At 37.3% G+C, this 14685-nt stretch overlaps 1 protein-coding gene across 1 annotated transcript in view; it reads left to right on the top strand.

Moving 5' to 3' along the window:
- The first annotated feature begins 470 nt into the window (after positions 1-470).
- Positions 471-14685, top strand: part of LOC128234420 (sushi, von Willebrand factor type A, EGF and pentraxin domain-containing protein 1-like) — a 32763-nt gene continuing 18548 nt past the window's right edge. Inside the window, exons 1-10 of the mRNA XM_052948654.1 lie at positions 471-669; positions 1133-1306; positions 2514-2687; positions 3143-3319; positions 6802-6978; positions 7440-7613; positions 8194-8373; positions 9125-9237; positions 9881-9942; positions 11497-11654. Of these exons, the coding sequence (XP_052804614.1) occupies positions 471-669; positions 1133-1306; positions 2514-2687; positions 3143-3319; positions 6802-6978; positions 7440-7613; positions 8194-8373; positions 9125-9237; positions 9881-9942; positions 11497-11654 (1588 nt within the window). The remainder of the gene's footprint in view (positions 670-1132; positions 1307-2513; positions 2688-3142; positions 3320-6801; positions 6979-7439; positions 7614-8193; positions 8374-9124; positions 9238-9880; positions 9943-11496; positions 11655-14685) is intronic.

Raw genomic sequence — 14685 nt, 5'->3', positions numbered from 1 at the left:
ATAAGCTCTTGGTTAAGAGGGAGAAACTTAAACCACTAGACTACCCTCACCCTGGTTGGGATCAAACTTATAAGCTCTTAGTTGAGAGGCAGACATTTAAGCCACAAGACTACCCTCACCCTGGTGGGGATCAAACTTATAGCTCTTGGTTGAGAGGCAGACATTTAAGCCATAAGACTACTCTCACCCTGGTGGGGATCAAACTTATAAGCTCTTGATTGAGCGGCAGGCACCTTAACCACCAGACCACTCTCATCCTGGTGGGGCTTGAACCCACAACCTTTTGTGTTGGAGGCAGGCTTGTGTTTTTTAAAGAAAGTATGAACTTTGAATTATGTCAATAAAACATAGACTTTTTGACATTAAGAAATAATTTCATATCAACAGTGAGATACTGAAAATAAGAAAAAGAACTTAAAAAGTTACTTATTATAAGATGTTTTATAATTATCGGCAATGGCTAGTAAAAAATGAAATGCTGTTTGCCTTCAGACTGTGGTGTTCCACTTTCCATAACCAATGGCACTGTAGAGACTCCCAATGGAACAACATATGGACAGGAAGCAGTCTACACGTGTAACAATGGCTACGATAAGTTTGGGTCAACCCAGGTTCTGTGCACGGCTAATGGCGTCTGGTCAGAGCTACTACCTAGCTGCAGAAAAACCAGTAAATAACAAGAAATACATGTATTTAATGAAACAAAATCAATCATGCATAACTTTGTCATGCAAAATTTTAACTTTTCATAACTCAATAACAGTTTAAGATACATTATACCAAGTACATGTTACCACTTACAATTCCTTTGTTTATGTTGAATGTGTAGCAAAACATAAAAATCTGCTGCCATTTATATCTGGAATTTGGCTAAGTTATCCAAAGGATTTCAAATTTAAATAATTTGATTGGTTAATAGTTACTATTGGATAAATTATTGATAAATGAACATTTTGGTTTACCTGAAACACTTTTATACAATAAGCTGGTGGCTTTAATAATTGTCCATTTAAATGTCACTTGATTATCTGAATGAAAACAGATGCATGTCATTACTCACATGGAGTTCTTCTGTTATAAAAAAATCTTAGGTGAAATGAATGCTACAAATGCTTCCTCATTTCTTTATCAGGTTGCGGCAGCCTGTCCAACCCAAATAAGGGCATAGTGCGGGCTTCGGAAACAACGTTTGGTGAGATTGCAACGTACATATGTTTCCAAGGTTACACTCTGAATGGCACAGTGACACGGACATGTCAGGCCAATGGCTCCTGGTCAGGGTTGGCTCCTGTTTGTGATATCAATGGTAAATCTATATTTTTTCATGATTTGATCCCTTATTGAGAATATCTGTTTTTGTTTCAGAAGTTAATGCAATGTTAAATGTAAACCAATTTTAGAATTAATCTGTTTTATATTAAAAAAGTTATAATTCAACTAAATGCTAACTTTTTATGCATCAAAAAGGATGCATATTATTGTTATCAGACCTTTTAGGTCTGCGCATCTGTCCAAGCGTCCTTCTGCCCTCATCTTGTGTCCGGGCGGTAGATTTCTCAAGAATGTGACTGATCAAAATTAACTACTAGGCATATATGTTCACCACATGTATCATGACTTGTCATTGTGTAAGACCAAGGCTCATACCTCAAAGGTCAGGGTCACACTGAGAGATTATTCAGAGAAATTATTCAATGACGTTAGATATGGTTGTGTCCATACTAGTGTCCTTACTAGTGGTTTCTCATCCCTGGGACATATTCTTAATAACTAAGTAGAAATGTTAATGTTCTGCTTAAGAACACAAAAGACTGGGTTCATACCTCAGAGGTCAAGGTCATACGTGGAGATTTTTCTGAAAAGTGATGTAGTGACATAACATATGGTTGAGCCATACTAGTGTCCTTACTAGTGGTTTCTCATCCCTGGGACATATTCTTAATAACTAAGTAGAAATGTTAATGTTCTGCTTAAGAACACAAAAAACTGGGTTCATCCTCAGAGGTCAAGATCATACGTGGAGATTTTTCTGAAAAGTGATGTAGTGACATAACATATGGTTGAGCCATACTAGTGAATTCTTATCCCTCGAACAAATTTTAAATAACTTAAAAGTAGAAATATTCAACACAACAAAAATGCTAAAAGATTTAAGGTCAAGGTCACACTGAGGTTATTCGCAGAAATATGCAATGAAATTACATATGGTTGTGTCCTAACTAGTATCTGTGGGACAAAGTTTAAATATCACCCCTCTAAAAAATGGAAAAGAACAGGCTTATACCTCAAAAGTCAAAGTCAAACTTAGATGTTTGGTGCATTATATAAACAATATGATTGTATGGGGGATCACATTGGTGGCATTTGTCAGTTTTTGTTCGGTATTGAAATGATTTTTTGTGGTTAATCCTATTTCATCTCCATATGATGTGTCCAAAAAAATATTCGGAAAATAATTGACTTGCTGTAATAGATTTGTGTTTATATGATTAAGTGTTTTCATTTTACGCTAGACTGTGGCCGTCTTCCCAGTCCCACTAATGGCAGTGTTGAATTCAACGCAACGACATTCATGAGCATTGCGCGGTATCGGTGTGACACAGGATTCACGCTTCAGGGTTTTGTCGTCCGTATATGTCAACAGACAAGCGAATGGTCTGACCAGCCTCCTTCATGTCAGATTATGAGTAAGGGTCTTCTTATTATGTATGCAAAGTTTGGAATGATAAATGACTCAAGCAGCATTGAATGAGTTCATTTCAATATTGGATTAGAAAATATTTTTTGAAGGCTTAATTATTGCGTTATTTTATCAAAGGGAAACAATCCATATTCCTATTGACATTATTTGTTCATGTTATTTCCCTTGGTTATAATAAAGTTACATTTACCTCACTTTAATTGCCAAGAATCCTCACAGAAGAACAAAAAAAAGTTGTGTTTATTATCATTCGGCTGTTTTAATTATGACATGTAGTTGTTTTAATGTCTTTCTATAGGGTATAACACCAGCTTTTTTACAAATAAGGTGTAAAGAAACTAGTTTGGAAAAAAATACTTTATTTGCTTAGCTATAAATTTTGTTTGTATTTTCCTTTCTGGTTACTGGTGAATTAATTTTCCTTGTAATCACACTTGACAGACTGTGGTAGTCCACCTGCCCTTGAGAATGGAGGACTGTTGGCATTACCGGAGACGACCGTGTATGGAACACTTGTCACATATATCTGCAATATCGGATACGAGCCTACCGGGGACACCAATGTTACTTGCACAGAGACCAGAGCCTGGAGCAAGCTGCCAACATGCCAGCTTGTTGGTGAGTTATTAAGAGTGAATGAAAATGGACTATCAGCCTTCTTATTAGGTTGTTCGATTTTCAAAGTTGATGCTTATTGGTAGCATTGATGTGGTTACCAGCATCCTCTCACAAACTTCAACTTTTGCTGTGATAAAAAACTTGGTACACATGTGTCCAGGAACTGAATGCACATACATAGCAAGACCAATTAATCTTGCTAAAATATATGTTGAGTTATGCCCCTTGTAATAATTGTTGAGTTATGCCCCTTGTTTTAATGGAGAAAAAGAACAGACAAGCTTTGGCATTCACTCCGTGGGCTCTTGTTTCAAATGTGGATTTATTTTATTTTTCTATTAGGCAATCCACCATCATCATGCACACAGATATTCATTACCAGGCACTGATTAACCAAAGGAAAGATATACTAGTCATATGATTGTGCTGGAAAAACAAATGCATAATTATGGCCTTTGATTTAATATTCTATTTTGTTAAAAAGTTGGTAATTAGCAGGGCAGTAGTAATCCAATTATATCAATTATTATCATATGTGTACAGTTGAATACCGCTATTCTGACATTGTTTATCCAAAATTACCACTATTTTGAAATTATACTTAGTCCCTATTTTATTAATCCCCCTCCACAGATTAGGGAGGGGATTATAGGAATGCACTTTGTCCGTCTGTCCGTCTGTCTGGCTGTAATATTTCGTGTCAAGGCTATAACTTACTTATGCATTGATGGATACCATATTACTTGGTACAAATGTTGTCCTCATTGAGACGATGTGCAGTGACCTTGACCCCGGTCCATACCTCAAAGGTCAAGGACACACGAGACATTTAAAGGTCATAGTACACATGCTCATGTCCACGCTATAACTTACTTATGCATTGATGGATTACCATATTACTTTGTTCAAATGTTGTCCTTATTGAGACGATGTGCAGTGACCTTGACCCGGGTCTATACCTCAAAGGTCAAGGTCACACGAGACGTTTTAAGGTCAGAGTACACAGTCATGCTCGTGTCTGCGCTATAACTTACTTATGCATTGATGAAATACCATATTACTTGGTACAAATGTTGTCCTTATTGAGACAATGTGTAGTGACCTTGACCCGGGTCCATACCTCAAAGGTCAAGGTCACATGAGACCTTTAAAGGTCAGAGTACACATGTTCATGTCCAAGCTATAACTTACTTATGCATTGATGGATTACCATATTACTTGGTACAAATGTTGTCCTTATTGAGACGATGTGCAGTGACCTTGACCTGGGTCCATACCTCAAAGGTCAAGGTCACATCTGACATTTTAAGGTCATAGTTCACATGCTTGTGTCCGGGCTTTTTACATTTAGCAGTGTAGACTTGTCAATTCTTACTTGATTTATTGACCTTATACATTTCATGTACTATTAGCAACAATAACTGAATTTGATCCAAGAACTCAAACCAATTGCAATTTGTGCCAGTAATCCATCATGAAGTTTCAGGTCCATATTATGACAAAGCTAAATACAGGATAAGATATAAATGTTAAATAAAAGTGTTAAACAAGTTGCACAGATTGATACTTAGGGCACTCTACCAGCATTATCATTATGTGCAACAAGTTTAATATTTAAAAAAAATGGACACAAATGTGATAATAAATTTATAACATGTGTTTTCGCCTCAAAAGCAGTTAAACAGTGTTATGAAGTCACCTGAATATATATGTATCACTTTATCAAAAATACTTAGGCTGGCTATTTCATCGATGTTATAAATCAAGGACTCATTTTTCTTCTTTTTTTAGCCAAAATAACCTTGACATTGATCTTACCTACACTACACAATATGAATAGTTTTAACAAATATCATTTTATAATATGTTCAAATATCCAAGAATATTTAGGTTTCCGATCAAACAACTTGTAATTCCTATATTCCCACTCTTGACCAGTGGTTGTGTACAATTTTGGTGAGATTCAACGTACTAGTCAGGTTGCGAGAAAAACAAAATATACTAAAAAACAACGGCAGGGGATATAGCCGTCCTTTGGACTGCCTTGTTCCTTCTTTGTTTAACTATATTTTAAATCTTTATTTCCAAATCGCTTGTCCGAAAAAAACACTATTCCGAAGTAAGAATTACAGTCCTGATTTGGAATTTCAAACTCATAGTTTTTCACACCATACAGCGAATGCACTCTTGAGGTGACGATAGAACACAATTAGCACAAATGCGTGATTCAGTTGGGTGGTTTAGTGTGTATATAATTGCTGGTTATCAACCTGAATATCATTCGAAAATGTCTCATCAGATTTGATCACCTCATTGCTCACTCGACCCGCTACCAAACAATCTGGAGAAGGAATCAACATTATAATCAACATAATAATTTCAGTGCTATTTAAAAATGCTTTTAATAAACTGTGTTATGTTCAGAATGCATACAATGGCACGTGCTGTCATTTTGTTTTAAATGTTAAATGTTGTTTTAATAAAGAAGTATAAAAATGAATTATTTGTCATTTATTAAATAATAATTCAACAAATTATTAAATAATGTATACCAAAAATCACTCAAACCAAATGAATCGTATTGGTAACATATAACCAACAATGCAAACTTTACGACTCAATATTTCATGTCAATCTATAATTCGCGAATGTTGTCATTTTCTGAAAATTGTTAATCCGAAATATTGCTGTTTTGAAATAAATTTTTGGGTCCCTATGATTACAGACAGTGTTCAACTGTATTTAAAAAATATGTGTGTGATAGGATAAGATGTACACTAGATAATGCTACAGCACAACAGTGCTTTTCTGTAAAAAACGAAAAGCTTGTTGCATTCAAAAGTAGAAAACACAAATTAAGAATGTAATTAACGATCAAAATCCTCTTGGAAGCCTTCCAGAAGTATGGCATTTATGAGATATTGAAAAGGTTTTTTAGACGTGTAAAAAATTCCCTGGGTTTATGTCAAAATCCCCTGTCTGCTTGGATGATATAAAAATCTCCTGGTTATTAATAAACCAATTTCTGTAAGAAGGTCCCCAGAAATATGGTGCATTGTACATGTATATATATGTGCTATGAACATGGTAATGGTAATATGGCTGACATGTGTGACACAATAGTCCAGTGTCACCTTATGTTTGATACAAGTCCTTAAAGTTCTACATTTTCTTTACAAGTCATCAAATATCTGTGGAATAACTACGACTCTCTGGCTTGAGAGTATAACAGACTTTCTAGCTTGGAAGCAAGAACAAGACTCTGGGGGCGACGGGCGATCGGCCCTCACTTCAATATTCAAACTACGTCATATCCATGTGATCTCACCTAGCTACCTTCGTAGCCTAGGTATTTCTCTAGGATTATGATCATGTGCATATGCAAGACTGCCTTGTGTTACACATGTTTGTTGAAAGTATAGCAGTTTTTGTTCCACAGGCCAAAGTAGAATGACAATGAACGAGTAGAATGTCCCTTTCAGATTGTGGTCCACTGCCAGACATTGAGAATGGTCAAAGCTTCACCTTTAATGGCACAGAGTATGGGGCAATTGGTGTGTATGTTTGTGAGACAGGGTACCTGCCCAACGGGACGACCTCACTAACCTGTCTGGCTTCCAAAGAGTGGAGCAGTGAGCCACCCACCTGTGACATTGCTGGTGAGTATGGAAGGATGCTAATGTCCATGACATGACAACTTTTTAATCGTAGATTGTTAAAGATTGTATTGGTAAATTACATGAATAATATTCACATTATTCACTTTACGTATTTCATCACAAATTCCTTTCCAGATTGTGGCCCATTGCATTAGTAGATTTAGGGGGTGCACACAGCCCGCACACCCCTAAAATCATCTAAGTTTACTTTTTATTTCAATACAGGAGAAGAAAAAAAAGCGCACCATATCGGACAAGAAATTGTTTATATTTTTTCTCCTCCAAACTCCCCTGCAAACACTTTAAACCAAATTAATTTCAGCTCTTTGAGAGGGTTACAAGTCAAAACTTTATGCCCCTAAGTTACTCCCCCTCTATCGTCGAATCCAGGATCAGCCCCTGCACTGTCCACATGTAACACATTATTCATTTTACATATTTCATCACAAATTCCTTTCCAGACTGTGGCCCTTTGCCAAATGTGACAAATGGAGTGGTGTTTCTACAGGGCACACAGTACAGGGACACGGCGCAGTACACATGTGACACAGGGCACCAGATTAACGGATCCACCGTACGCCTCTGTCAGGCGGACCAAACATGGAGTGGCACGGAACCCAATTGCACCATCAGGGGTAAGGCATAAAAAGTGTTTTGGGTTCCAGGTACGGGCCTTAACCTACGATATAGGTGCCGATAGAACTTTTTATTTAGTCTATGGGTATTAAAAAAAAAAATTAAAAAAAATAAATAATTGTGTGTTTTAATTTATAGTCCTAAAACCTTTAAAGCTTTATACAGAAGATCACTTTAACACCATTCCTCAATAATGACAATAAAGTTCTTACTGAAAGACTAATAAAAAACTAACCTACTTTCCCTACCTGTTTTTTATGAGAATTTAACCTAAACCAAAACAATTTATTTTTGTTCGAAGTGAAAATTATTTTTGACACCAAGGATTTGGAATCCCTGTATTTGGCCAAAACAAATGACAAAAATGGGGATAAGGGAGTAAAACATAGTTCAATAATACAGACCTTTTTATGCCCCCCTTCGAAGAAAAAAAAGAAGTGTTTTAAGTGTAACGGATGTAAACTGGAATGCTGTACTATCTTGGATATATCATATTGTCGGTTCCAAAAATAGAAATCTTAATGAAACAGAAGTTTGATCATTATCGCTACTCTGAACCATCCATATTTGCTTTACTAGATTGTGGACCAGTAAGTGGACCAAAAAATGGAAAAGTAATATTGACTTCGAATGCCACAACATACGGGAGTGTGGCAGAGTTTAGCTGTATCCCAAAGCACGAGATTCTCGGGTCCAGCAGTATTGTTTGTAGGTCTGACGGAACATGGAGTGGACAGACACCAACATGTCAACTGGCTGGTGAGTATCAAGTGCATTTGGAACACTTTGGTCTTTTTCCATCAAAAACAACCTTGGATGTGTAGGGATGGTTTACAATGTCAGAATTCTTTACATTTAACTATGCTGCAAGTAGATCATGTGATTTCAATATAACAGTTAAACGTTAGGACTTTACTCTTGGGAATCTTTATTATTTATGCGAAAATGCAATTCACTGGCAATCAATTTGAACTAAGTAAAATAAAACACACATTTAAACACGACAATTAATCAAGAATAGCATACATCCATTTTATTACATAACTCTCCCATTTTGTGCTTGATTGTTCAAAGAATAAGAATAAACTCAGCCTGGCATTGTCGTCCAGTTAAAGTTTTAGGGCAATTTGTCATTTTCACTTATAACATCAATACCCTTTAATTCTTTGTATTCTTCACACGGTTGTTCAGGACAATCACTCAATAAGGTTACATAACTCCATGTTATCTGAAATACAAATTATGGCCCCTGATTCACTTTGGAACTAAAGATAGGTTAAAGTTTTAGGGCATTAGGATTTTTTCCAATTTAACTTCTAAAATTACCCTTCATTCAATATACTTAATATTTCACACAGTTGTTTAGGCCATCACACAATCAGGTGACAAACTCCATATCAACCCTAAATACAAATTACCAGCTAGTGGTCAGTATCATAAATTTATGTTTAGCAACTAAAGGTTGATAATAGTGAGCCTGTATATCATCTTCAACTGTTTGTTTCCCTAGTTGGTTTCCGTGAGGTAGCAACAGAGGTTACATTCAACCTGACTGTACCAGCCTCAGATGACCTCCGCAACCAGTCCACATATGAATCCTATGTGCAGGAAGTCAGGAATAAGGTAACCAGTCTATATGGTCTATATGGTATTATGGTCTTGAAATAATTTAAAGCTGCACTCTCACACATTTACAATTTATTTTTTTTTGTGTCCGTCGGTTGGTCGGATGGTAGGTTGGAATGTCGGTCGGTCAGCCTGTCAATCGGTAGACCAAAGCATGTCCGAGTGATAACAATTTCTGGACCTATGGTCATCAAACTTGACATGAAGGTTGGGCCTGACCAGTAGATGACCCCTATTGATTTTAGGGGTCATCGGGTCAAAAGTCAAGGTCACAGTGACCTTTCAAGCAAAAAGATTGACAAAGCTTCTCCGAATGATAACTCAGCAATGCATGGACCTATGGTCTTCAAACTTAACATGGAGGCTGAGTCTGACCAGCAGATGACCCCTATTGATTTTAGGGGTCATTAAATGCTAAAATGGTCATACTCTTAAAACTGCCTCAAAGGTATCCAATGTCAATGACAAATCAGCTGTCATTTCAGTCCATGCATATATCATTCAATAGTCCTAATATTCCTGACAACATGGCATTCAGGGGGGACATAATGTTTGACAAACATCTCTTGATTAAATAAAATTTATATGTGTGTTGATCAATAATATTTACACTAAAACAAAGTGAATGTTTTGACTGCAGTTGCTGGCCTTCTACAGGAAACTCCTAGGATTCGACATTGACATCATCATTGATGACATAAGGTACACCGATGTAGGAGACGTTACATCCATTTGTAATTGTATAAAGAGACAATATATCTGCTACTTTGATTTTCCCAAACATGTTAAAGTTAAAAGATGTGGTCTTATTTAATTTTGTGATATATATATATATGAATTTGAGAATAAGGTGCTCAAGGTGAGGTATTGTGATCGGTCTTTTTCCGGCGTCTTCCGTCAGTCCGTCCGTCAACAATTGCTTAGAAGACTTCTCCTCTGAAACTACCTGGCCAAATTCAATGAAACTTCACAGGAAGCTTTCTTGGGTGACTATCTACAAATATACAACAAGGGGTCATGATTGATCAACAACAAAAACAACAGCAACAACAACAAAATGTTAAAATCTGATAGTTATGTAAAGTTTACTCTTGAAACAAGGGCAGCAAGTCTTGCTATATGGTCTCCCTTTCTGTTGAAGATTCCACTACTCTCTATTTTTAGAAACAAGGGAATAGATTTAAATTTCATTAAGCCTTCTACATAATCACTTCTAAAGTAATTATTGTTCTGTTTTTAGGTTCATAGTTTCAAATTATTATTATACACTTTATTCTTTAGAAGTTTCATTTTTACTTAATGATAAGTTTAATAATCAGACTTTTCCATTGAACTTATTCCATTAGCTACAATCTTATCTTCTGTGTGGATAGTGAATAAGCCGTTATGTATTTCAAGAAAAATTTGGAGTTGAACATGTGAAGGAAGGTGATGTTGTCCTAGATGGAAATAGCATTGATATTACTGGAAGGTGCCGAATGCGGTCTGATATTCAATTTTAAGGCAGTTTGTTGATTTTATTGGATGGTGCACTGTTTGTTGTTTGTGTATCTATACTAAAAGTTCTTTCAGTGTGCAAGCAATTTAACATAGTTTTGTCAGTGTGCAGGCAATTGAACGAAGTCCTGTGTGTGTGCAGGCAATTGAACAAAGTCCAGTCAGTGTGCAGGCAACTGAAGAAAGTTCTGTCAGTGTGCAGGTATCGGTACCAAGTGCTGTCAGTGTGCAGTCAATTATCAAGTCCTGTCTGTGTGCAGGCAACTTAAAAAAGTCCTGTCAGTGTGCAGGTATGAGAATCAAATTCTGTCAGTGTGCAGTCTATCATCAAGTCCTGTCAGTGTGCAGGCAACTGAACAAAATCCTGTCAGTGTGCAGTCAATCACCAAGTAATGTCAGTGTGCAGGCAACTGTGACAAGTCCTTTCAGTTATTATCCAGGCAATATGTTTGACCAGTATGTTTTTTCAATATTCTTTGAGAACAAATATCAAGCTATATTGATTACAAAGGTTGAACTCTTTTACTCAGGTGAGTGATTCAGGGCCATTATGGCCCTCTTGTTTCATTATTATTTTTGATTAATGGCCTATCTGATAAGGTCTAAAATTTGTGACACCATTATTTAAATAAAGGCCAACAGTAAATTCGTATTTTGCTAAATTTAAAATTGTCAATTTGATCGAATTGAATTTTTTCAAAGGAATTGAATTTTTTCAAAGCAATGTACAGTTTACAAACATACTCTGCACATTTGTAGGAATGGCAGTTTAATTGTTGATTTCCGTGTGGTGTACCCCAACGAGACTGCAGCTGGACAGGAGTTGTCCGTGGCAACACAGAACCTCACAGCCTCTACAGTTGAGCTCCGTAACCAGACTGTAGGCACTGATAGCGCATCTGTGAATAACCTGCCGAGTATGTTTTCACCTGTATATATATTAAATTGATGGCATTTAAATTAAATATGAAAATTTATATCTGTTAAACATTTTTTTAAGTTTAGGGCTAAAAGTATTTTGAAGCATGGAAATAAAAATTGTTTAATCATAAAAGTGTTTTGTGAGAAAGAAAAAACTCATATCTGCATGTAACTTAAGAGACTAATGGGGCAGGTTCAGTGGCATATCAGCATGTAACTTAAGCTACTTAATGGCCAGGTTCAGTGGCATATCAGCTTGTAACTTAAGTACTTTAAGGGGCTGGTTCAGTGTCATATCAGCATGTAACTTAAGTACTTAGGGGCAGGTTCAGTGGCATATCAGCATATACCTAAAGTACTTAGGGGCAGGTTCAGTGGCATATCAGCATGTTACTTAAGTACTTAGGGACAGGTTCAGTGGCATATCAGCATGTAACTTAAGTACTTAGGGGCAGGTTCAGTGGCATATCAGCATGTAACTTAAGTACTTAGGGACAGGTTCAGTGGCATATCAGCATGTAACTTAAGTACTTAGGGGCAGGTTCAGTGGCATATCAGCATGTAACTTAAGTACTAAGGGGCAGGTTCAGTGGCATATCAGCATGTTACTTAAGTACTTAGGGGCAGGTTCAGAGGCATATCAGCATGTAACTTAAGTACTTAGGGACAGGTTCAGTGGCATATCAGCATGTAACTTAAGTACTTAGGGGCAGGTTCAGAGGCATATCAGCATGTAACTTAAGTACTAAGGGACAGGTTCAGTGGCATATCAGCATGTAACTTAAGTACTTAGGGGCAGGTTCAGTGGCATATCAGCATGTAACTTAAGTACTTAGGGACAGGTTCAGTGGCATATCAGCATGTAACTTAAGTACTTAGGGGCAGGTTCAGTGGCATATCAGCATGTAACTTAAGTACTTAGGGACAGGTTCAGTGGCATATCAGCATGTTACTTAAGTACTTAGGGGCAGGTTCAGTGGCATATCAGCATGTAACTTAAGTACTTAGGGACAGGTTCAGTGGCATATCAGCATGTAACTTAAGTACTTAGGGGCAGGTTCAGTGGCATATCAGCATGTAACTTAAGTACTTAGGGGCAGGTTCAGTGGCATATCAGCATGTAACTTAAGTACTTAGGGGCAGGTTCAGAGGCATATCAGCATGTAACTTAAGTACTAAGGGACAGGTTCAGTGGCATATCAGCATGTAACTTAAGTACTTAGGGGCAGGTTCAGAGGCATATCAGCATATACCTAAAGTACTTAGGGGCAGGTTCAGTGGCATATCAGCATGTAACTTAAGTACTTAGGGACAGGTTCAGTGGTATATCAGCATGTAACTTAAGTACTTAGGGGCAGGTTCAGAGGCATATCAGCATATACCTAAAGTACTTAGGGGCAGGTTCAGTGGCATATCAGCATGTAACTTAAGTACTTAGGGACAGGTTCACTGGTATATCAGCATGTAACTTAAGTACTTAGGGGCAGGTTCAGAGGCAAATCAGCATGTCACTTAAGTACTTAGGGGCAGGTTCAGTGGCATATCAGCATGTAACTTAAGTACTTAGGGGCAGGTTCAGAGGCATATCAGCATGTAACTTAAGTACTTAGGGGCAGGTTCAGTGGCATATCAGCATGTAACTTAAGTACTTAGGGACAGGTTCAGTGGCATATCAGCATGTAACTTAAGTACTTAGGGACAGGTTCAGTGGCATATCAGCATGTTACTTAAGTACTTAGGGACAGGTTCAGTGGCATATCAGCATGTAACTTAAGTACTTAGGGACAGGTTCAGTGGCATATCAGCATGTAACTTAAGTACTTAGGGACAGGTTCAGTGGCATATCAGCATGTAACTTAAGTACTTAGGGACAGGTTCAGTGGCATATCAGCATGTAACTTAAGTACTTAGGGACAGGTTCAGTGGCATATCAGCATGTAACTTAAGTACTTAGGGGCAGGTTCAGTGGCATATCAGCATGTAACTTAAGTACTTAGGGACAGGTTCAGTGGCATATCAGCATGTAACTTAAGTACTTAGGGACAGGTTCAGTGGCATATCAGCATGTAACTTAAGTACTTAGGGGCAGGTTCAGTGGCATATCAGCATGTAACTTAAGTACTTAGGGGCAGGTTCAGTGGCATATCAGCATGTAACTTAAGTACTTAGGGACAGGTTCAGTGGCATATCAGCATATTACTTAAGTACTTAGGGGCAGGTTCAGTGGCATATCAGCATGTAACTTAAGTACTTAGGGGCAGGTTCAGTGGCATATCAGCATGTAACTTAAGTACTTAGGGGCAGGTTCAGTGGCATATCAGCATGTAACTTAAGTACTTAGGGGCAGGTTCAGTGGCATATCAGCATGTAACTTAAGTACTTAGGGACAGGTTCAGTGGCATATCAGCATGTAACTTAAGTACTTAGGGGCAGGTTCAGTGGCATATCAGCATGTAACTTAAGTACTTAGGGACAGGTTCAGTGGCATATCAGCATGTAACTTAAGTACTAAGGGGTGGGTTCATGCACCATCAAAGTAACCCTACATGTACGGTTTGCAATGGTTTCACATCAACTCTGGTTAATTCAATTGTACGCTTAAATTATGCTCTTTGAAGTGCTGTAAACAATCACTTTTAAGGCAGTTCAAATTGACTGTATTTGCTTTTTTGCACCAGTTTATTTTTGATTTTTTTTTGACAACTGAGCTTGTTTATGTAGTTTAAATTTTATTATTGTAAGCTGTCCTACTTGGCTTTTTAAAAAAAAAGTTTATTAAGCCCCTCTTTGAAGAAAAGGGGGAAAATTGCTTTGCACATGTCAGCTGATCGCTCAATAGTCAGTCAGTTTGTAGACAAACTTTTCCAAGTGATAACTCAACAATGCCTGGACCTTTGGTCCTCAAACTTGACCGGGAGGTAGAGCATGACCAGAAGCTGACACGATTGATTTTAAGTTCAACTGCTTAAAAGTCATATCACTGTGTCCTTCAATGCAAAAAGCATGTCCAATGATAACTCGACAATG

Source organism: Mya arenaria, chromosome 5 (assembly GCF_026914265.1).
Source record: "Mya arenaria isolate MELC-2E11 chromosome 5, ASM2691426v1".
Lineage (NCBI taxonomy): Eukaryota > Metazoa > Mollusca > Bivalvia > Myida > Myidae > Mya > Mya arenaria.
The sequence above is the reverse complement of the archived record's forward strand: the minus strand, read 5'-3'. Positions and strand labels throughout refer to the sequence as shown.